The sequence below is a fragment of the Micropterus dolomieu genome, linkage group LG07 (genome assembly GCF_021292245.1).
Source record: "Micropterus dolomieu isolate WLL.071019.BEF.003 ecotype Adirondacks linkage group LG07, ASM2129224v1, whole genome shotgun sequence".
NCBI lineage: Eukaryota > Metazoa > Chordata > Actinopteri > Centrarchiformes > Centrarchidae > Micropterus > Micropterus dolomieu.
The window spans coordinates 2506492-2530634 of record NC_060156.1 but is presented as its reverse complement, the minus strand read 5'-3'; the positions used below and the strand labels follow the sequence as shown (position 1 = coordinate 2530634).

The 24143-nt window shown below is 43.5% G+C and overlaps 2 protein-coding genes across 2 annotated transcripts in view; one reads left to right on the top strand and one right to left on the bottom strand.

The window, feature by feature from the left end:
- The window catches only part of LOC123974041 (insulin-like growth factor-binding protein 2), a 21706-nt gene extending 18840 nt beyond the window's left edge, over window positions 1–2866 (top strand). The window contains exon 7 of the mRNA XM_046054459.1: window positions 2500–2866. Coding sequence (XP_045910415.1) covers window positions 2500–2664 — 165 coding nt within the window. The 3' untranslated portion in view covers window positions 2665–2866. The remainder of the gene's footprint in view (window positions 1–2499) is intronic.
- A 6715-nt stretch (window positions 2867–9581) lies between these two features.
- Window positions 9582–23117, bottom strand: igfbp5b (insulin-like growth factor binding protein 5b). Its single transcript, XM_046054776.1, has 4 exons — window positions 22451–23117; window positions 13871–14085; window positions 13554–13673; window positions 9582–12964 (listed from the first exon to the last, which is right to left on the bottom strand). The coding sequence occupies exons 1-4, from the start codon at window positions 22782–22784 to the stop codon at window positions 12833–12835; spliced, it is 801 nt and encodes a 266-aa protein (XP_045910732.1). The 5' UTR covers window positions 22785–23117; the 3' UTR covers window positions 9582–12832.
- Window positions 23118–24143: the final 1026 nt, after the last annotated feature.

Below are 24143 nucleotides of genomic sequence, written 5' to 3'. Positions count from 1 at the left end.
GTCACTTTTTACTCAGCTGTCCAATCACAGTAGAGGAGGGGTGGGACAAATACCACACCGTAGCAACGGTTACTATCCTGGAACCGGGCTTCATTGAAACTCAGCTCTTGGACCAAACGGTGGTACTCGCAGAGATGTTTCCTCGCCCACAAAATCTCATGAACCCACATATCCGTCCTCTCTCGCTACCTGCTTCAGCCTTCTCTTCATACAGAGCAAGTACTCTGCTCTGTGTTGACATTTTTCCATCCAGTAAAGTCAGCTAGAACTACTTGCAACAAATGTATCATAGCAACCAAAGCAGTCGGAAAAAACGCTGACGGTAAGATTGATAATGATATGGCTTATTTATTTATTAAACTCAAGGGCTCAGCTGTGGTGGTTACTTTTCTTTAGGAGAGTTAGACAGGTGTTTCTAGTTTTGAAAAGAATTCTCAAGAATGCAGGAATAAAGGTCTCTAAAGACCCAGTGGCCCCAATGCTTTGTCTGGAGAGCGGGCTGACCAGGGATAAATCCCCATGCCACCTTTTTTTTGCCCCTGTCTTTGACCATCCAGTCAATTTTCAAATTAAAACACCCTGTGGCTCCTCCCGATCGTAAAACAACAATAAACACGGTAAAAATGGACACAAAAGAAAATCATTTAACTAAGCACAAAATGCACAAAAACACTGATCATCAAAATCTAAACATGTCAGCAAAATCAGTCAGGCAAAATGCTCTGATTCTGAAATGCTCCTGGTGGGAAATGCAGTCGAAGTTGACGGAACGAAACGGGGTCACAGAGAGCTGCACGCTCCGCTGCTGAAACGCTTCTGAGACGCTTCCAGTGAACTTTGCCGCCGGGCTATGGACGCATCGAAACCGTGGCGCAGGCGTAACGGGCCGTAGCCGGAGTCAGTGGATTCCGAGACCTATACCGCGCTGTGATTGGCCGGCTGCGTATTCGGGGCGAGGCTTAGCGAAGGGTCAGTTGGTGCTGCGTTGTCTCGTGTTCTGCTCTGTGGGATTCACTGGTGACTTGCTGTTTCACGGTGAACACTAACACAAGAGAGACTCGAGTGGTCGCAGATGTCATCGTGTTTCAAATTATGTTGGTAGCTGTTGTAAATTGGATTAATGTGACCGCTGCCTTTGATGATGGAAAAATGTTTAGTTGACCAATATCAATGCAGTTAATTGTGCCTACACTTGTAGTGCATTTTAGTTTGGTCCAACTTGATCAACACTTTCACACACACACACACACACACACACACACACACACACTCATACGTACTGTATCATTTTGTTTAGTTGTCCTTTGGATTTCCCCTCTCTTCTCTTTCATACACTGACCCACACACACGCGCACACACACACGCAAACACAAAACTCTCTTGTATCAGCCTGGCAAATTCACCCTGGCAAAAAAATATAACCTCCCCCTCACTAACACCTGCCACCCCTCTCCACACTAACCAAACTACCCGCACCCCCCCTTTTTTTTATAAACTCACACACACAGTTCCTAAATACGCTGCTCTTAGACAAACACACACACGCACACACACACAAATGTGTGGGGAGATGTTGTCATCATGAATGAGGCAACAGCTTCTGAGCTCAAGGTTACAAGGCAATAAAACTGTTTGGCGTACTTCATGGGAAGACTTTTGTTAAGCCGAGGAACGAACTGTGCTTCCGACTGGGGGCTTGAATTTGAATTCTTCTCATCCATAGAAATCAGACAGAGGAGGACAAACAAGGTCACATATCCAGTGTTTTCTTACGAGGATAGTAGAGCAGAAAAGAAGATTTGAATAGGCGCCACAGTTTCCTAAAGCAGGGCTCTCAACCCCTCGGCCAATTTTCATCACTGGTCACAAACAACAGCATTGTTTCGGACTGGAGTCCTTGGTTCCCAGGGAGGAACACTGTACCTCCTCAACACTCGGCTCCCTTTTGGAGTTGTCCCTCCTTGTCGCGGGGTAATTACTGTAACTGTCACTTTTTTTGTTCTTTCTCATCCAAGGAAGAAAATGGAAAGTCTTCACCCCCCCCTCCAGCACTTCATTATTTTCACCGTCCCCTCCGTGGCTGCCCCGCGTGCGCGGTGTAAACTGTGTCCACTTCAATTACGACCTCATTTCTGAGTAGAGGGGGGCTCTGCGGGGGGGCTGGTCTACTGGCATGCCTGTGTATGTGTGTGTGTGTGTGTGTGTGTGTGTGTGTGTGTGTGGCTGTGGATGGGTTGTGAGTTGTGAGCAGGGGGTATGACCTGAGGATGGGCTGTTATTGGGTGAGTGTTGTCCCACCCAAACCATAGCTCTCACTCACCCTCCCACCCCCAACCCCACCACCACCACCACCAGAAGATCCACACACCCACACACACATCTCACGCCACTGTGCTTCATTAACGCGCCCCCTACTTCCCGCTGTGCTTCTTTACCCCTCCCTCCTTTTTCCAGTGTTTTCCATCTTGTCTAGTTTGTGTTTTTCTTCCCTCTTTCCAGTGCAACATGTCCACCCACGGCCAGCGGGGTGAGTGCTGGTGCGTTGACCCCTTAACCGGGGTCCAGATTCCAGCGACGCCTAAAGTAAGAGGGGATCCCAACTGTAACCAGTTTCAGGAGAAGCTCAGAGCGATGCCCACCGAAGCTACGCCTCACTTGCACTGACCAGAACATCTGACGACGGGGTGGGGCTTTCTTCAAGATTCAAAATCTGGAAGGATTTTTCCATCAGTAGGCTTATTCTAACAACATGTAAAGACATCCCTATATTTGAAGGCTTTGACTCTTATAATTGACACTCTGTTTAAAGTTAAAACTATTGTCCACAAATCCCACAAAAAAACTTCTCTAGCTTGTTTTTTTTAGTTAGTAATGTCTTGAAACAGCTGGCCACTGTAGTTTTTGCAAATGTAGTAAATAGCTCTTTTTTTTTTTGTAGATACGGATTATTACACACACTGCAAAAGATTAATTTTCTCAATTTAAGACAAAATATACTTGCTTTTTGTCTGACAAGATATTTCTTCTTACAAGGCGGCTTTTATGTTAGAGAATTGCACTTGTTTAGCAAGTAGCAAGTGAAATATTCTTGTTCTGTTGGCAGATAATGTTGCTTATTTTAAGTAATATTTCTGCAGTTTTAATGCTTTTTTCCCTTGTTTTTGAGAGCTCAGTTTTTGCAGTGCATTTGAGGTGCTAGGAAGTATTTATGGACAGTTTATGTCGGATTGACTCAAACTACAGAGCTCTTCCTCATTGTAACTACGACACATGCCACACAGTCCATCAACAGGAAGACGTTCAGGCTTAAGTTACACAGACAATACCAGCCAGTAGGATCTATTCATTTTTGCTTGCTTTGTGGGATTTGTGGACATAAGAATATACTGTATATAAAGAATATAGCTCTATCATTTAAAGCTGCATTCATTGATTTTTTGGGAGCAGAACAAGCTGACACAATTACCTCATGGTGTATGTGTCCTCAAACAACTGCCCATTCCAGCAGACATGCAGCAACATTAGGATCCATTCGGAGTTGTTTTTTTGTCCTCTTGACAAAAGTAAGTCCTATATTCATTTTTGTTTTAACTTCGTTTTGATCTCCATCAACTCTTGAGAAAGATATCTGGCTTTTTAGCTGTTAAAAAAGCTAGTCGCTTACTTTGTCTGCTGTTTGGTGCGGCTAGCATACAGTCAGTTTGATCAGAGCTATTCGGCTGACAACTGCTGCCTGCTGTGGCTGGAAGCAAGGTTAATGAGAGCAGTGAGACTGCACCCAAACAGTAAAGTTGTGGCCTACAATGTCATTGTTACACGAACCAATAAATAAAAATGTTTCATACACTCATTATTATCTTCACATGTGAATAAGTTGTAATGTATTTAAGACATAATTCTGTGTAATTTCATGATTTCTTAAAAAGAAAAACTGTGGAAGGAACTGTGTGTTCACATTTGAATGCTCACGTTTACACAGTGTTACTGGATCTCTTCTAGCCTCAGTCTGGGGAAACTCATGCCAGATTTGATGCTCTGCCAATGATGGAGCGAGGACGTATACTTTAGACATCAGACAAGTCTCTAGTTTTCTTGAGCTGAGGTGAAAGACTTACAGGCGCTCCTTGGAATCCTGGAGATGTCTATGTGCAATCTAGAAGCCTTTTTAGTGCCAACACGTGTAACCTTGTTTTCATGAGTAAATACTTTACAAGCAGGTAATTCAAAGTTGCATCACACTCATACGTTTCACTGATTATATCTTGTAAAATGTCCCTGTTGATTCACCGTTGCTCCCCACTGTGTTAGCTATTTTGCTCTGACATTCAGCGAGAAGGAGTCTGAAGTTGTTTGTTCTCTGTATTGCCATTTTCATGACGTTTCCCAGTAAACACATCATGTCAATTTAACTCTAAATGTAAAATCTGACACCATCCAAGTGTTTCCACGAATCCACACCCAGCTGCAAAGAGCTGTTGTTGTTTGTCAGCAGTTTTCCTATCAACACTTGTCAACTCCAAATAAGTGTCACGAAATAAAAATTGCACTTACAGTAATAACGCTGGAAACTGCTGTGTGGCATCACTATTCCTGTCACTGCTGTGTGTGTAGACATGCATGTTTGTGCATGAGCGTGGATGTGTGTGTTTTGCGTGTGTGTGTTACAGGGGTTACTAATGAAGTGTTGAAATGAAGAGGGATTAGGATGTGGGGCTGACATTGACAAATGTGATACTAAGTGGGTAAAGGTGTCTATGAATAAACCAACCCAAGTGCGCAAATGCACATACACACACACACGCACATATCTTTGTGCTGCAGATCAGGGTGAAGTCTTAACAGACGGGTGCTATAAATGATTCTGAATGCCCCCTGACAAAACTGGATATTGGGACCATCAAGACCGTGTGTCTAACTTTGATAAGTATTGTCTCACCTTTACAGGCTGTGCTGGAACAATTCTGCCATTCATGGGCTGTGAGCAATCCACTGTTATTGTGCCTTAGACAGCCAGGCTCATTATCATGAGTGATGGATGACATGGAATGTTTTTATCATATTTTAAAAGTGTATCTGTAATCCATTGCAGCCACTGTAAAAACACACAGTAAGGAGATTATTCAGCAGATGCAGCATAATCAGAAAGTCGTGTTATATATTTTTATTCCTGCTGTGATTGTGGAAGTATTTGCTTGCATGTGACTGACACGTTTATAACCTTCCGTCATGTCGACCCTTGTTATGTTAAAGTGAAGGTTAACGTTCTCATGACTCCCAGGTAAATGATGTTTAGAGTTGTGCATTATGACGATACGCTATATCCCTCCAAGGGATTTTAAAATGTGACGTGTATGTGTTTTGTTGGTGTAAATCACTGATACTAGCCTGAGTGGACCAAGAGCTTTAAAAGTGTAACACAAGCTACAAAATGTAGTACTCACTATGTGGGTTAAAAGAGTTATTGGTCCCTCTAGTCATTCCTCCTCTCCACACTCAAGTCACCTTCCTAGCAAGACTACGCTGTAAAAAAAAAGAAAAAAAAAGAAAAGTGGAACAAAATATAGTTTTCTGCAAAAATGCTTCTAATATGAGGCTACAACAGTGTGAGTTACCCAAACCAAGTGGATATGCTCCAAATGTAAGCTCTTTTTAATACCATACTCCCACTGTGTTTCCACGGACAGTATTTCCTTGGTGAGCTGTGGCGGAGAGATATATCCTGGCAGTCACATGTGGGTTTGTTGCGAGGAAACAACAGCAGCAATAATCCTACGCACTGGCAGATCAAAGATACCTTCTCGATTTGGCTAACTAAAATTAGCCTTTAAGTAGCATCACCTGATGTTTGGAATGCATGTTTGCACAGAGCGAAGAGGATTTTGTCCCCCATCTTTCATTGTGTAGTTGCATATGGAACAGATCGCTTCACACATGATGAGGAGAAATGACTACAATGACCCCTAACACTTTCAATGCAGGTTATGGCATGTGAGTGATGTACTAGACTCGAAACAATCTAATAAAAATGCCTCTTAATCCTCTTGATCAGGTTCAGGACATGCAGAAAATATTGTTTCTGATAGACTTTACACGGACTAATCGAGATACAGGCAGCAGTTAGGACACACATAAAGTTTTTATATGTTATACAACCTTGGTACATTTTACGCATGGCTGAAAGAGTCATCAAACTAAAGTAACCATTGATTAGGGATCAAACAGATTCATGACTTGGGTATAAAGAAATACTTCTTTGAAGTTCTGGCCAAATGAGTATCATATGAGACCACTCCTGACTGGCCTTGTAACCTTATACATGTTCCAGTGTGCCAGTTAGCTGAGCAGTCCCAGAAACAACAACTTTACAGCTTTGTTCAGCTTTTGTGACATGCTGTTTTTTTTCCTCTAACTTCTTTTTATGTCGTTTTATTAATGCTGGTTTTTTTGGCAGGAAGTTTTCTTTAAAAGTTTGACAGCTTGGCTTGGTGTCACCCACGGATCCCGGGCGTCCTCGGGTTGTTCACCACATTTAATGGTAGTTTTAAGCTGGCCTTTTCTGAAAACAAATCAAAACAAGTGTCTTTTGTTTTGGGTTTGATAGATCAGGCACAATGGACTGAGGAGGGTAGTTTAGCAGTGGGAATAAGAGTGGGGGTGAGTATGTGTGTCCTTACGTGATTGTGTCTGTGTGTATGTGCAAAAGCACATGTGCGTGTATTGGCCGAGAGAGCCGAAGATCTGCCCTACTTTCAGGCTAGTATTTCTTTTGTTAGCATTCAACAACTTCCCTTGATATGTTGATGGTGTGCCTGTTTGTAAGACTCACTGAAGCTGTACTTGTTGAATGTTAACAAAATAATTGTTGTTTTATCAACGTTAAAATGTCATGGGACTCCGATGTTAGCAGATTCTACAGCAGTAGATGCATTTACCTTCAAATAAGGACAAAGGACAGAGGTATTATGTTTCAGCTTTGTAGAAAGACTGATTAACAAAACCTTAAAATATGCATTGTAATGGTGGCATGTGGAAAGGTAGTGGAAGACTGTGGCTTTCTATAGTCAAGAGAGTAACAGTGCCTTGAATCTGTATAGATGGGGTTATGCATTTGCATATTTGCACTGTGTAAAAGGGGCAAGAATAGAAGAAAATATTGAACAAGCTTATATCTTTAAGCCACTATGTGTGTGTGTGTGTGTGTGTGTGTTTATTCAGCCTGGAAACACGGCATGCTAAAGACCAATTCTAAGCTAAAAAACTTAATGGAAAGCTGCATCTTCAGTAGATCCGGCCAGCGCGTTTCTCAGGTTACATGGCATTATTCTCACAAAATGAATTGCTGGGATCTCTGAGCACAGTGACATCGCTAAAAATAGGCTGGACGGTGCAAGAACCACAAGTGACTTGAGAACTGTAGCTCAAAGTTGAACTGGGAAGTCGTTTGATAATCTGAGACCCAATGGCCAGAACTTCAAGCTCTAAACATTAGAATGTCAGATTACCGGTTTAAATGTCCCAAATCTTCCATGACATGTTTTTTTTTTATCTCTTGTTTTTTCCTCCTTATATAAAGCATTTTTACCACACCACTGGTGAAATGCAGGACTACAGACCGTGCCCTTGTCTGATAGACTGCAATGCATGTCAGCCAAAGCAGGAGAATTATAATTCTGCCTTAATATGCTCCTTTTATGATTTGTTGGATGTTCAATCTTAATCTCAAAGTTGGTTTACTTAACATGCAGTTGTGGTTCTCACAGTCACATCCGATCCGAGCTTAAGAACCCTCTATTTGGGATTCCGGGTCTAAGTCCATCAGTGATGAAAGGGCTTGGATGAATACTAGCAGACACTTGTCTGCCGTCGTCTACCACCGGCATTGGAGGATTCCACCAGTAAGTCGTGTGATTTACTCCCAGCCGCTGTACATTCTTTCAAATCTCCTTTCATCTCCATCCCGGCGAAGAAAAGAACCACCATTACCTCTTTAAGAGATAGCATTATACAAGAGCACAAGCAGTGATTTGCCAAGATCCCAATTACGCAGTGTAAACATCTGCGTGCCATTTGTACGCTTGTGTTTTTTTATGCCCCATCATCATTTCTAAAAGTCACATTTAATGATATGAGCCACAGGCAAATTGACGCACAAGCAAGTGAAAGCATCTCCAAATCTATAGCATGTGATTTTACAGCACTGATCATCATATTACTGCATATGAAGATATGCAGAGAGGAAGAGCATGCAACCTTTGCGCAAAACTCTTGAGTTTCGAAGTGCTCGACACAGCAGTTTGACTGGGTTTGGGATGGAGTGAGGTGCGTGTGTTGACGTTAGATGAAGCTACCCAGCGTTGTTGGCCTAATTATGTAATAAAAGGGGCATAAATGCTTTGAAGTCCTAAGTGCAGTTGTCATTTTCTTTGAAGGCAAATAGTAATTGTCATGTTCACTGCCTCACAAATCAAATCTTCAACACATGTTTCCTCCTCCCTGAAGTCAAAGTCTGTGCCCTCCCTGCTACATGTACACACACACAGACGCACCACAACAACCTTCACGGCAGCCTTGATCTGCTTGCTGTACAGGAACTGCTGGGCCCTCCACCCTTTCAAGCCCTGCTTCAGTCACCCACATCTGGAGTTGGTCAATGTCTTAAGGTCCCCATGGAAAGACTTTGGTGGCCCCCAAAAAGAAAAGACCCATCCATGAGGGAATTAAAATGACCAGACGCCGATCTGCGGAGATGCAGGCTACGATCCTTTGATCCCTTCCATATTTTATCCTCATGAGTGTCTGGCATGCTGTAGAAATTGTAAACAAACTGGTGATGGAGAGCTGATATCACTGCACTTGATTTGTGTATTAAATTTATACTTTATTGTAACCAAGTGATTCCACTGTGTTTCATAATGTTTTTCAAAAGAGCGCTGTGACAAATATGTGGGTGTGCGAGTGTGAATATCAAAATTGCAGCACCTTAGAATTACTATGGTATCACTGAGCTCGTTCTTGCTTTATGTACCAGACCATCTGTAGCTTTTCTCCATCTCATATCCTCTGCACACCTTGTGTCTGTGCACTGCTGTTGAGCTGCATGTGTATGGCTTTGTGAATGGGCGTGTCTCCGGGGAGTCCATTCTGCCTTTAAATGGTAATAAAGGTAGGGTTTCCATAACATGATGAAGCCTCCTCCAGGCTACAAATCCCTTCTTCCCAGTTGTTTGAATAGTGAGCTGGTCCCGCTAGATGTTATCCCCCCCCTTGAAGTTCAAACTCATGTTAAATGACTTCCTTGTTCCTGTGCAATCTTTTTGAGTATGGTGTTGAAAACCAGGTGACTGGCCCTCGGGCGAGGCTTTATAAAGTCACATCCTGCATGCTTCATGAGATCCTTGTGGGCTAGCCTGGGTGTCTCAGACTTATGTCTAAGAGGTTTATCAGCTCGTGCCTTGGAGATTAGTCAGTGCTTACTATCAGTATGATTCCACTTCAAACTGTACTTTTCCAGTTTGCCAGTTTAGTGGCTTCTTACTCCTCTTAAAAATGCAACAATAGAAATGAAAACCTCACCAGAGTGCTTAAATGAATACATAACTTTATTTAAATAAATGCTTTGTCATAACAAAAAAGACAAAGGTTAAAAGAGTACATAAATTACAAGTTGAATAAATATTACACAGTGATATTCACTTTAATAATTTGAGATTTTTTGTCTTTTTTTTTTCTTATTTGTTTTATGTAGTTCCAAATACTGACCATTTTATTTCCCACTATCATCTTGCCACCGATGGGTTTATTTCACAAGCCAGTGAACACCAAATTATGAAAACCAATTGTATTGTTTCACTACATCCAGAAAGTGTTATGTATTCAGAAAAAAAGCTGTACTGTGGTTACTGTCCTACTGAAGTATGAAATGAATGAATATGAATATGAGTTTAAACCAAGTAGGAGACGTGGAACCTGAGGAAGTCACTAGCAAACAGGTGTGGGGAACAGGAAGTCACTGACGCTAGTAGAGACTTTTTTTTTTAAGCCTGACCCTCGACCTGCAAACCAAACGAAAGAAACAAATACTTAGAACACTGAAGTATTGGAACACTTGATTGATCCAGACAGTAAATAGTACCAGATATCAGATGTTTCATTGTTTTTTGACTCAAGAGTATAACATTAGGTGAAGCTTGATACTTTGCTTCTGGTTCCAGTATTGCATTCCCCAGATTTCCATGACTCCTGTTTACTGTTCTGCTAACTGTGTCTAATGTCATGCAATTGGTGACCCCGTATCGGGGATAGTGGCTAGGCCCTGATTGTGACCACTGCCCATGGCGTTCGCTCTTCCTCTTTCCTCTCCGTCTCTTTCCCCCCCTCTCTATCACAACTCTCTTCTCTGTGCAATTGGCCATGAGAACATCTCTAGCTGTGTGTTACTTTCAATCTATTTTTCCCTAAAAGATGTTGCTGTACTGGAGGTTCCAGGCATGGGCTGCACAGCCCCTGTCAACAAATATTACCTCAAAGCACCACCTTTTAAAAGGTAAGCACAAGATAACACAACATTTAGCTTTTGTGGCTGTTTTTTGTGTGTGTGTGTGTGTGTGTGTGTTCCACTAACTTCATGATACCACATCTTAGGACGTCGTTGTGAGTCAATGTCAATATTAAGTAACTGAAATAAGTGCAAGCTGCTTTTGTTTCGAAAGTGGGAGTGGGGATTTGGTGGGGCAAGGAGCTTTGATAATATATTCACAACCGGAAGCCATTTAGGATGCACATTTCATTTCTCTTTTGTTGCAGCAAAGGAAATGGTTGATTTACCTCCAAACATCCTTTGGCTTCCCCTGTCTGGCAATCATATACATTGGCATTCACATGAAAATGCAAGAATCTTAGCTTATTGGTTGTCAAGGAAAGAGAAGAGGGAGGTTTAACTGACTGAGGGTACACAGCAGTGCCTCACGCATCATTCTTGTCCAGAATTGCCCCGAGGTGCAGGCGGAGATTCTAAATGGATTTGCAACGTGTTGCTGACGCCATTTACAGGACCTACCACATTCATCGTTCTTCTCTTAATAAGAACTAAACCTAGACCTCTTGACCGCTGTTTAAAGTATCAGCCTTGGTGGGGGGCTGTCTGTGAAAGGAAATTGCCCCGTATGATATCCATGTCACTTTCACGTCATTGTTTAAGTGTATTTGCATGTAGGAAGGCACTGTGACTTGCACACAGAGAGAGAACAACTCTACTTTAATGACCCTGTTATAATCTGTATCCTTTTGTTTTGATCATGCTCCCCTTAGATGTAGGTAGATAACCTTTGCATCGAGGCATGTAAGCAGAAGAGGGTTAGCTTCTTTGACTGCCCTGTAGTCACATGACTCTAGGTCATTCTCCTGACAGGCTACAAGGACCTATTCAAATTCTTTACAGGCTAGAATCTTTTTTTTTTTTCCAAGCACAATTACATTGTTGTCATACTATGTTTCTACAGGAAAACAACATTCAATAACTATATTTAAAAGTAATACACCATGGTTACACTGTAGTAGCAGTAACTGAGGGGAAACCACTTGATAAAGGAACATGGCTCAAAAGTGGGCGGTCTTTACTTCACTGAAGGCAAAGAAAACAGCACAAACAAAACCGTACAAAACTACACTTCACACAACTGAATCAGAGAAGCAACCGGCCTGACAGGCAAGTTTGCTTATGCAGATTGAAGTCAAACTTGAGTCCCATCACATAAGCTGAAAACACTTATCTTTATTTCATCGGTAGAGTCAGTGCTCTCTATGCTCTGTGTCGCCCTGCATGGCAGTGTCTGTTTAAATAGGCACAGTTGGCATATCAGGCTAGCTACATTGTCGAAGAGCCACTTACATAGGTTCATCTGGATGATCTGCTTACTCTTTTGTTTCCAAACGCTCCGTGTCCCGAAACATACTTTACATTGCTTATAGAGAAGGCCAGCCCCAAGACCACTTCAAGCGCTAGCAATACTTGTTGTGACAAAATCAAACAAAAGAGAGAGAAAAAGGACATTATTTTTGCAATAGGTTCACTCCAACACAGGCTGATACATACCGCACACTCGCACTGTACACATACACACATCCATGCACAAATGCACAAATCATTTTGTGAAGTTACACATGTCTAAGCAGGTTCCCCTATTCATAAGTGCTCTGACAGAACCACATACCCAGATAGAGTCAACTGTTACAGCATATCCCTATCTATTGTGTCTTTTTTTTTTCTTTTGGAAAACTGACAAAAAAAGTCAAATTACTCTGCCAATTGTCAGTTCCACAGTGGCGTCATGTTCCACCGCCTAGAACTGATCCGTTTCCAATCAGTGTGCCTGATACCTTTTCGTCATCACAATTTTTTTTTGTGTTAAATTTGACATCATACAAAGTGTATTGAGACGCCTAGCTTCTATAAAAAATATATCCATTGTGTGCATATATTTTCATTGATCTGCAGCCAGGGGACCCGCCTCATACAAGGGATCCCATGAGCAATAGTCAAGGGATCTAGTAAATCTTCCGGGACTTTTCCCCTCATTCGGACATGAGTGCTTGGTCAACAACAGAAAAGCAAAGAAAAAAGAATTAAAGGTGTCTTTTTTTCAGTCTGTCCTTTCGTTTGGATTTTTCTACTTCCTTTTTTTTTTTTTTCAATTTGAAAAAAAAAAAATCTTGAAGTGAACGGAGGGCGGAGCATACAGGTGTGATTCAGAGAGGAGGCGTGGGCCCTGGGTCACGTGGTGGTTAGGGGTGGAGGGAGGGGTGGGAGTCAAGGGTGGTCCCCCCCCCACCCTCTTCACTCGTTGTTGCTGCTCTCCAGGTCTTTACATTGAATGTCCCCTCCACTGTAGTCTGTGCCAGGGAGCTGAACGCCATACTTGTCCACACACCAGCAGATGCCTCGTTTGCGGCCGCGAGATGGCTTGCACTGTGGGCCACAAAGCAAGATTATAGTTTTGATGAAAACTGCTATAAGGGTTAGAAAAAGTTGTAAGGGTAACGCCTGAGGTTTAACTGCTGCAGCTTTCAAACTAATGCCTAATATGCTGGCTAGCCAGGAACATTACAGGCTGTGCTGGTCAGTCACAATTGTGGCCTAATTGTCAGTTAACAAGCTGGTTAGCTCTGTCACTAATAGGTCACATAGTTTATTCAAAAGACATACTGGTATCTTCGACTCCTGTCTCACATCTATAACATAATAATGGTTGGTGCAGCACAAATAAACTATGATAGCACTTTGGACTCTCCGGTTCTCCATTACCTCAGAGGTCAGCACTGTCAACACGGCTTGTTGTAGGTCAAGGGGGCGAATTCACATGTCAGAGTTCCCCAAAGTTAAAAGAAAGATTGTTCCGGATTTATTTTGCCCTTACAAGTGAATTTATTGCGATTTCAAAATAAAGTGGTTTCACCACAGAATTTTTCAGTACAGTACTGGGAATGGTGGGGGAAAAGTAAAAGCAATTAGACTAAATGTCAATGCAAAGTAAAAGAAATTTGTGAAGCAAACTCACCTGCTTGCGTTTGAAGAATCCTTTTCTGTCACAGTTGGGAAGGTACAAAGACAGAGCCATTACACGAGAAGTGTCTTTCATTCCCTGAATGATCCCATCCAGTTTTCTCCTGCATGGACCCTTTGTGGAAACACAGCACGGGGTTAAAATCAAGCAACACAGTCATTAGAGGTCATTCTGGGTTGAGAAAGTGTTCAGCTGGTTGAAGACGTTTAAAGGTTATGCAAAGGGAGAGACTGAAATGCACCCTTCTGAGATGTAACGATGAAGGAAGAAACACTAGCACTAGGAGTCACCAAAGTCAGAAATGCACTTACAAATTCAGGCTCATGCTTGTCAATGGGCAGAGGGGAGTAGTCCATGGTGGAGCCCATGGAGCGCTGCTTGCCGAGCTTCCTCTTCTGCTCCTTGCGCAGCGCGTGGACTTTTTTAGTGTTCACAATGTCTTTGGGAAGGAGTGGTACTTTTGCTGGCTGCAGCTCCTCTGTAATCTCTGTGGTTAGGGTGTCCTCGTGTTCTCGAGACTCACGATCTGTACCGGAAAACAAATAAAATATAGTCAGTTAATGTCACATATGTGTACGGTTAATTTCTTAATTGGTGATGTGTGACAGATTGTTTATTATAGAATAAAACATAATGTGAGAAATGGTTTTGGCACTGGCTGTGCCTGTCCTCTGCTGCAAATTAAGAGAAGCATGAAAAGAATTAAAGCTTCAACTTCGAACAAGCTGTAAACACAACATTTTTACCTTATAAAGTTGTTACGGACATGGCATTTCTGTCCATGCGGCAAATATAAGTCAAATATTCACGCTCATTATCACTGTTTTGGTCTCCACCAGCTCCTTAGGGGAAAGTCTGTCTCTTTATCTGCTAAAAGCCAGTTGCCAGCTTTGTCTGACTGCTGTGTGGTGCTGGGCATGTAGCGTACAGTGGATTTTTCAGAGCAGCTAAACGTGAGACTGATCAGAGCTTAGAGACTGAAACTAAACATTAAAGTTGGCCTTGAACTAAAAAAAAAATGAGCTGAAAGAAAAGAAAAGAAAAACTATAATGTTTCACATGTTTATTTAATCTCCTGCATTATTCAACGATAAAAGTAGTCTTAAAAATTGATTTGAACTGGAACATAAAATGCAGGAATGAAAAATGTCCTGGTAAAGGAACAAAGGTAACATTTCAGTCTTCAGTATTAGAACCTATAATATAATACTAATTATTACATTTGCATTTGCAGTCTGCATAAATAATAAATGTGAAGTTATGCAGCTTGTTAGTCCCACATAAGTACAAAACCAGGTGCTTTTCCCGGGGTTTGTGCCAACAACTGTTGTTTCCCATTTGTTTATAGAGGAGGGGAGGCCGGAGCTCAGATCAACAGCTGATGAACTCCTACACAAAACAAAGGAGTTTAAACTCATCCTTTCTCACCCAACTCCACCTCTCAAACCCCTTATTCTCTACCGACAACAGTTAAAGAAAATCAAAACATCCATTCATTGAAGACAAGTTGAAGCTGAGCTGCATGTATGCAAACAAGAGACAATTGTCAACACACGACCACTCCGAGTCTTTTAATGTCCTTAATATTTCACTGAGACATGGTGGTCTTAAAGTTATTTGAAAAGTCACGCAGAAATACACAGACACCAGGCAGCACATATTTGTGAGCATACAGACCTCTACAACTTGGGAAAACAACATCACATGTTGCGTGGCTGCCTACACTGTGCCTGGAAAATTTGCTAACACGCTATCTGGACAGGGACTAAGGCCTCAGGGTGTCGTAACTTTACAGCAATGTATCCAACATTAAACTGATTCAAATGTCAAGCTGAGGAAAATCCAGTTGCTCTGTGGACTCATATAAATGCTTGTATATTACTGTTACATTTTATGCACTTCTTCGACGTAATTTCAGCTCCCCCAGGGGGCACTAGAGTCTCAGGAATCTGAATGTCTCTCTTGATGGAACGTTCACAGGTTGAGGTCTTTTATCCTTAACCTAGACCCCCCCCTACCCGTCTCCTATCTTTGGGGCTCAGCCTCTTAAGCCCGGACCCCCAGCCAGAGGTTCTTTGAGGCCACAGAAAGAAGCCCTTAGCCCCCCCATCCCCTCCTGGCTTAGCTGTACCATAAGTACAGAGTTATTGTGGGGACTTTGCCAGGCCCCAACTGGCTGAGGCGATGGTGCCAGTGGATGACCCTGGTTATATTTATCTGACAAGGAAACCCGCCGTGGTGCACAGGGCCAGACGCACTGAACCAGAGAGGAATGTTGGCTGCCGACTATTGGCCAAACGCTGCTGAACGACAAATCAACTTCCCTACTTGTATCAGGGCGTGAGGGAATCAGTTGCAAACAAGTTGCCATAACTTCTTTGACTGGCCTGTTAGTACACAGCCACCGTAGAGAAAGGCAGTGAGACGTAACAAGGACACGAGCTCTGAGAAACTGATGTTCAAAGAGGCTGACACAGCATGAGCGTCTGGAGTCTCTGGGAGGGGAAGAGAGAGGGGGGCCAGGGTGATTACCAGAATTGGGTCTTTGGCTTCTGTGCTGCACTGCCGTCTCTTTGAAATTAATCTCACAACTCATGACTTGGCAGGCCTTGGTTTGTGTTTAGATATGTCCTTGTGTCTCCCCGCTCAGACTACCAGGCTATTACTTGCTATAAATAAATACGTCAAACAAGCATTCCTATGTACACCATGTATGTGACCTTGTGGAAAAACTCGTTATTTCTGCTGTACAGGCCAATAATTTCTCAGGGCGCTTGATTAAAATGCCACATATTTGGCTATGAAATATGCTGTTGAAAATAAGGTCTGTACTTTTTTAAATGTGCATTCTTGTTTCATGTGTAATCTCATTTGAGCATATAAATGACCGGACTAAGGAAGGTCTGAGCCATGGCACATCTATTATATTTACCTTACAAGTCAGTCACTTTAAAAATTGTCTCTTTAGAGGATGGTGTTAAACACATGGGATTGAAAAGGCTTTTTGTCTGCATTTTACAAAAACATGTAGCTTTTGTAAAGACAATGGAGTCTGACTTCTTTTCTCCTCCACTCACAAAATCACCAAATTCATCTTTTCTGAAGTGGGCTCTTCGGCGCAGCCACAAAAACTCAGTTTTTCCATGCTCAGGGTACCCAGCTTGTAAAGGAGGCTTAGAGGGTCTGTGTTTAACTCCTGAAACTCAGCCAAGACGCTGGACGGGAGCCAAGTGAGCCAAGTCATATGCAGCTCTTCCATTCAGCAGAGCCCAAAGCTGTGCTGCCATCTCTGTCTCTCTCTCTCTCTCTCTCTGTGCTCGAGCTGAAGATTTCATTAGGATGAGAGGCTCAGACTGGCCAAAGGAGGTGCACCTGATACTTCTCTGTTTAAAAATTAACATCTGCACACAATTATGCTTCATGAATATCCCAAGTTTCTTACGGGCAACAGCCCAAGCATGAAAGATAAGCTACCCCTTCTTTGGATTGTGCTCTCCACTGTGTCTTTAAGACTACAATAATACCATTTAGATAGCAAAAAAGCCGGGACAATACATTCTCCCACCTTTCTTTGATTTCCCAGCATTACACCACGTTTGTTATGTCCCGCCTTTGATTAAGTCACTCGCTGCGCTGCATCTGAAATTACATCTATACAAGATGTAAGAGAGTGGTGAATAGAAGTGCTGTTTAATCTCAACAGGGGGTAGGACAAGATAATGTAGGGATACATTAGCCTGAGGGCCTGTGTCATATAAAGCACGACGTTAGTAAACCATCCTTCAGCCTCAGACTGCCTCCGCTACTTAAAATTTGAAAGCAAGGCCATGGCCTGATAACCCTGTAGTTTCTAGAGCAGAAAGGGAGGTGTGAACAAACCAGTGGAGTTGTGCAGGTCACTGAGGTTGCACAAAAGTTAGGTCCGGACGACAAAAGATATCTGGGTCACAGAGGCTTTTCAAACGTGTGGCATGTTTAGTATCAGAGGAGTAAACAATTATGGCATGGATGGCCAGTTGCATTTTCATAGCGATAGTGGTTTTGTCTCGGAAAAGCCAATAAGATACACCCTCTGCACTCAAAGCCTGATTATATGAGATGACTGAGACTGAAAAGGCTCCATTCCAAACCAGTTTCTTTGACCACCGAGTGTAAGGGAATTATGTTTTGACCCATATGTCCTGTTGATTTGATGGAATTTCTGTAGTTGGACCCCGTGCATGATCTCAAACTGCTTCTGAAAATGCAGGAAATAACGCTTCCCATGGTATTGTGCACACAGAGTATGTTCACTGCAATCAAAAAGTTTCCTGCTTTTCTGAATGCATGGTATAAATAGCAACAAGAACAATTCAAGGATCATAAATTGCAAAACAGGACTTATGAGAGGATACAAAATCTTTCCAAGAGGGAAATGCTGCAGAAGGTAAGCAAACTTTCTGACCTGTTTACAGCTTCTGCAGCGCAAATAAATGCTCAGTCCATGTTGCAATGTCCATGTAAAAAGTACATTACCAGAGTAAGGCGCATGGCTCTTCTACTGTACATTCCTAATTTTGGTCTGAGGTCTCATCCTACATCTGAGTTTGGGTTTTCAACAAGCCACATGGACGGACGCAACCTCTTTTTTGGGTCACCATCACCACAACACAATTGCTGGGTGTGACGATGTTCTAAGTCCCCAGTGGCAGAAGCAGCTATTTTGGCGAGAGTCGAGCGCTCCTGGATGTACTGCACAAAGACGATCTCCGAGCACCATTTAAAGAAACATCCCAGTGGGCGAAGAACGAACTTCCACATTCATTCGGGCTTAAAACTTTTCTTTGCACACCCAAGAACGAGCGAACCGCCTGTTATGTAACATGATAGGTACACCACTGGAAGAAACATCTTCTTTTGAAATGTTTTTTTCTTACACTTCTAAGTGGTTGAAGGTAAGAATCAACAATCAAACACAATTTCAATAATTATTAAGTAATTAAGAGAAAGCACATTTCAATGCCAACGATGAACTTACCTACCAGGACAGGGACCCATATAAGGTTTACCTGTCTCACATTCTGAGCAACACAAGCATTTCAGAGAAGTCACTGGAGCTTCTATTGTTTTCCAGATCCAGAGAAACTTAAGAGGCCTAGTTTTTGTCCTGCTTTCGGTTGGGAATTTGAAAAAACCCCTCTGTTTTGAGATGAATTTGGTCCCTTCTCGCACCATGCTAGCATGTAACCAGGTGTTGGAGGTGAGTGCACAGGTCAGGAGTAAACGCATGTGACATCATTTTGAAGCCCAGCATGCAGCCATCCCCTGAATCACATGCTCCTAGAGTACAACCACTACAATGAGAGCTGATTTCTTTCGCAGCTGTTGCCACCAACAGGCTAGGTGTCAGTGACCAATAAGCTGTACAAATACCACTGTAAAGTTTTATAGGGAGAAATCAGGCAAGTGTGCCAAAGAGGTTCAGACCCAGTGCTGTCGACTGTCCCTATGATCATACTGTACATCAAATGCTATGTGCCTTCAAAACCTACATCAACAGTATCAATGTCATATCTAAGAAACCGGGTTCTCTTCATTTCTTTGGGATCTTATTTTCCATGAATTGTGTGCTTTTTCCTTGAAGTCCTCATCTGACATCTTGACAAAATGACCTTTCAAATAATTCTCCCAAACACCTGCAACAGATCAGTTGCAGCATGCTAGGCTTTCACTGCACTGTCTCAGATGTTCAAGGTGAGATGGATGGAAATCCACATACAGTCTTTTCTTTTGCATGAGCCCATCGTGAAGCTGTGGGGCAGCTGGGACCATACGTGACCAGAGATATATCTAACGTGGCGTGTCTGTATGAGCATGCAACGTCCACAGCAGGCAGAGTATGGTGGCTGGTTGTCATTAGTCCAAGTGCACTGTCAGAGAGAATCAGCGCTTTACCACTTGCTTTAGTTTCCCAGCTTTGACCCAATAACCAGTTGTGTCAGCGGACATGGGAAAAGCAGATGCTGATTCTCAAAGCTGAATAGCTTTCTAAAAGTATGTGATGACAAGTGATTCTGTATGGTGCTTAGAAATGAGAAGGCCACAGTGTGACCGGACATATGTGACGTTCTCTGGCAAACATTAAGCATCAGAAGTCTGCGGTCGCTTCATTACTCATGATTGTAAATATCAGGGACAAAGACTCGTGAAAAATCATTAACTATTCCAAATGTCGCTGTGGCTGAAATAACTCCAAAACTGTCTGGCAACAGGTTAAAACTGCACATACAAAGAGCCAAGACAAATGAAAAGTATTAAAGTTGTCAGTAAAGGCACCAGGTTTCTTGTTGCTATGCGAACGAGGGGCATAGTATTTCTAGCTTAGCTTAGCTTAGCTTAGTGTGTGTGTGTGTGTGTGTGTGTGTGTGGAGTATTCTGGATTTGGAACCACTCCCTAATCATCTTTTGTTTCTTGGCAAAGAGCAATCTGTTAAAACATAGGGCCTTTCAGAAGCTTGAAGGACAAGGGGCCTGCTGCCATGAAGTCATATCTGTTGGCAAGCTTTCCAGAGTCTGATTCACTCATAGGGGGGCTAACAAAGTCTGAGTGCCCCCAAAGCACATACCTCCTCCTGTGCCTTACAATCCAAGCAACCCCTGGGATCACAGTGCAAGAGCGAAATGTGAATTAATGCACCGCTGGGACGAGAACCCAGACGCAGAAAGATGGCCAGGAATCTTTTTCTTACATCAAGAGTACAGGGAGGGGGGCTGGAGGATGGCAAATATTCCTCTTTGCCATTGTTTGGCTGCCCCGGTCAATATTTAGTAGGCTGCAGCTCCCATGTCCTCCTGAGTGCCGCGGACACTTGAGCTCCTCCCTGTGTTTGCTTTGCTCAGCTGGTACAGCACACAGACAGCTGCAACCCCACACCACAGGAAACCAGGAGCTCACCTCACCAGCACCAATCGGCTGAGCTGTTTGACAGAAGGCCCTTCAGAGGAAAGAGAGAGCCAGAGGCATTCTGCTGAATCACTGCATTGTGACTGAGCGCCCATGCAATGAATGCATTGCCAGAGGCAGGAAAAGATGCTCTGATTACCTCTGTGGGCCAACAAAGGAGGCAGGTTCTGTGTGTGTGCAAAGCCAGAGTGAGACCAAACCGCCTGAGGTGTCATCACTCACAACAATCACACACAATGCACACCCAGACACCCACACAGCCCCGCCCGTGTATACATGAGAGCAAACACACAGGCATGCGTGCGCACACACACACACACACACACACACACACACACACAGAACTGATGGCTTGCCTTTACTGTGTCTCAGTTCAGTGCTTTACAAAACATAAGGTTTGCTGGTATTTTTACAAAAATGGCATTAATGGACAAACCACATTCTGCTCTAATGTCATTAAGAAGAGAGGTGAGGTTCTGCTCACTGGAGCAAACAGCCCAATGACTCTGTCAACAGCCAAAATCAGCCCAGTGGTCGCCTATTATACAGAATGAGGCATGTAGCCAAAACCTTTGTGGTTACCACCTACTTATCTAGTTGTTGACAAGCTGCTAAAATTCTGAGTGACAGTGAACCTCTCTGCTAAACCATGAAATGTCTTAAATCATTCAAGGCTATTGGCTCAACTCTCTTTCTCTCTGTGTCTCTCTCTCTCACGCACACAGATTTAGTGGTAATCCGACTATAAACACAACGCCAGGGGTAGCCTGCAGACCTAAATCTATCTTCCGCTGATGGAGTGGCGCCTCATGCCTCCCCATATAATCTATACACTGTGCTTTTCCCTCATGCCTGGATGGATTCCACGTATCAGGTGTGAATGATATTGGAAAGGCGTAAAACGGGGAGAAATAAAAGACATAAAAGTCTAATGCGCTCTGGCGTAAGGATGGGAAAGAGAGGGTTTTGACAGACACTTGTTACAGTTGTGGTTATTAAAGGGGGCAATTTGCAGAACAAGCTCCACTTTAGGGGTTCCCACATTTCCCCTCTTACTGAGCCTTGCATAAATAGCCTACACTACTGTCATGTAGAGCACAGACCGCTTTTCATAACGTTTTTCACTCGGTTGAGAATTTCCTTGCGTCAAGACTTCAGAAGAGACGGTGAAACACTCCTTGGAGAAATTAGCGTGATCGCGCTGCCTTCAAATGTAAATATTACAAAGAAATGGGGACTGGACCGCACTTTGACAGCTCAACTTTCCCGCACTGGAAGCTCAAACCAGCCGGGACACACCGTGTGCGTTTACCGCAGCGGAGCGCTGAGCCGCCCGCGTCAGATTAACCGGCACCGGGCACACAGACTGAAGTGTTGGTTCACCTTGTGTAGGCTATTTATTACCATGAAGATTCACAATGAGCGGCACAATAACACAACAGTGTCACTACAGCTGGACGCGGAGCCTGTGAACACCAAGGTGCGTGGGAGGAAAGAGAAGAGGAATAAGCTCCTGCAGCCAGTTTAATCAAGGCAGTGGATAACAGCTAATCAGTTGGCACCTCAAACCATCTGTCAAACAAACGCTCTGTCAGAGAGCAATGGTACCGGTACTCATGTGCTACAACACTGGGGATGGGAACCACCTGGGCTCCCTGGATGAGGAGGCAAGAGGGACATCATCAATAATGTCATTTAATGTAGGTTACTAAAACGATTGAATTTATCACGGAACACACTCTGTTGGGCTTTCATTTATTCCAGCTAGACATTGCAGCACAAAGCGGATCCCCACATGGGACAAGGCATCATCACACACTCATCCACAGAGGAGAGTGGAAAGCCTGTTGTCCTTTTAGCATTGATGCACACGTTTATTTCTGCACATTGACATTTTCAGATTAGGTCCCAAACATGCATTTAGACAGCCGGCCGGTGCGCGTCTTACCTATGGGCGGGTGGGCAGGTTTGTATCCTTTCTCGTTGGTGCACACTCCCCTGCCGTGGAGAAGGGCGTGCAGGGGTTTCTCCTCCCCGCTCCTCGGCAGGCAGCGGAGGCCCTGGGTGCATGTCCCGGTGTAAACGCCGCACGCCTGTCCCTCAGACAGGGCGCATGTTAGGCAGCAGCCGCAGCCCGGCTCCTTGACCAGCTGGCAGCCGACCGGGACCGGAGGGCACATGGAAAGCGCCTTCTCATCACAAGGCTCACACGGCACATATGAGCCCAAGCACCCGGACAGCCCCAAGATAAATGTCACCAAGAGGCAAAAACTCAGAAACATTGTTGGTGTTCTCTTCAGTTATAGCATAAACCTCAAATGCGGAGAGGAGGGGGGGAAAAGTAGACTGGTCTAATGAGCACAATGCCTCAGTCAGATAATCCGATTTTTAAAGCTAAAGCCAAGAGTCTTTATCCAAGAGTGTTGCTATCTATTTAAAAAACATGAATTACACGCTTTGCGCCGTGCACCGCACAGAGTTCAAATTAACAATTTAAAATATATGTGCAATGTGTCCCGAGATAGTGTCCTCTGCAGGGGCAAAGCAATTCTTTGCACAAAATCTCAACTTCTCTCCCCTTCAGTTTGGACTCCAGTACTTTCTCCACCACAAGTTTCCTGAGCAGACTGATCAACTTGAGAGCTGCCTTGCCTTTTTAAAAACAGCCGAGCCCAAACCCCTAACTATGAATACGCTAAACAGCAGGGAAGGGAGGCGCACTTGTTTCACGGCTTGGCAGGCGGCCAAACATTTTTTTTTTTTCAGCAGCAGGAGGATCGCTCTTTCACCCTGAAGGCTGAACTGATGCCGAGGTGCAAGAGGCAAGAGCAGCAAGCAACGCAACCCTCATCAACACATTTCAGCGCAGCGCTCCTCGAAAACCCGCAGACGTTCACTGTCTGCGGGTCTGTGCATGGCTTCAAATGAGCCCCCAAAGAGTTTCACGGTGCCCTGCACTGCGAAAAGATCACACTCTCAACAAACAAATCAGCAAAACAACCTCACTCTCAAACAAGCTACTTTCTCCTTTTTCTTTGTGTGGGTGAGATTATTCTCCTGGAGGTTAGAAACAAATTGTCCAAGATTAGAAAGCCTCTTTACAAATGGCACTTCGTTCCCGGAAAGGTCATTAAGTATTGAAACTTTGATTCAGGTCTCAAGGAAAACTCATTTTCTTACATCTTACATTTTTCTTCCATGGCCATAAAAAATAAATCATTGGTAACCCCCTATTGAGTCATAAGTGCCTCATTGTCAGGGGTTGAATGGAATATCCTTAGTAAGGAAAAGTCGGACGCAGCTGCAGCAAAGTGTTGCTTTGAAGAAACAGTTTGTCAAACAGCAATAGAAAGAAAGCGTTTGTGCGCGACACTGTACCGGGACGGCTAAACATGCATGTTTATCATTAAATCACTCACTTAGGCCTATATAAGGGATGGAACAGCAACGTGGATTTGCAGTAACTTTTATTTTTCGTCCGATTTGTGGTTTGGTTGTTTGTATAGATAACACTGCAGGAATAGCTGCTCCGGTCTATAAGTCACCTTTAAAGCCTGCACCTGTTGCTTCCATGGGACACCATTTGTGTTAGAAATGGAGCCATGAGGGAAATCCACCAACAACCCCCCCCCCCTCTCTCT

What these genes read in the sequence shown, in the direction of transcription:
- igfbp5b (XM_046054776.1), bottom strand. Translation starts at nt 22,784, where the DNA reads ATGTTTCTGAGTTTTTGCCTCTTGGTGACATTTATCTTGGGGCTGTCC. An exon ending in ACCTGCCCACCCGCCCATAG is followed by an intron (nt 14,086 to 22,450) that starts GTAAGACGCGCA and finishes TTTCCGGTACAG; the next exon opens with ATCGTGAGTCTCGAGAACAC. An exon ending in GATTCTTCAAACGCAAGCAG is followed by an intron (nt 12,965 to 13,553) that starts GTGAGTTTGCTT and finishes TGTGGCCCACAG; the next exon opens with TGCAAGCCATCTCGCGGCCG.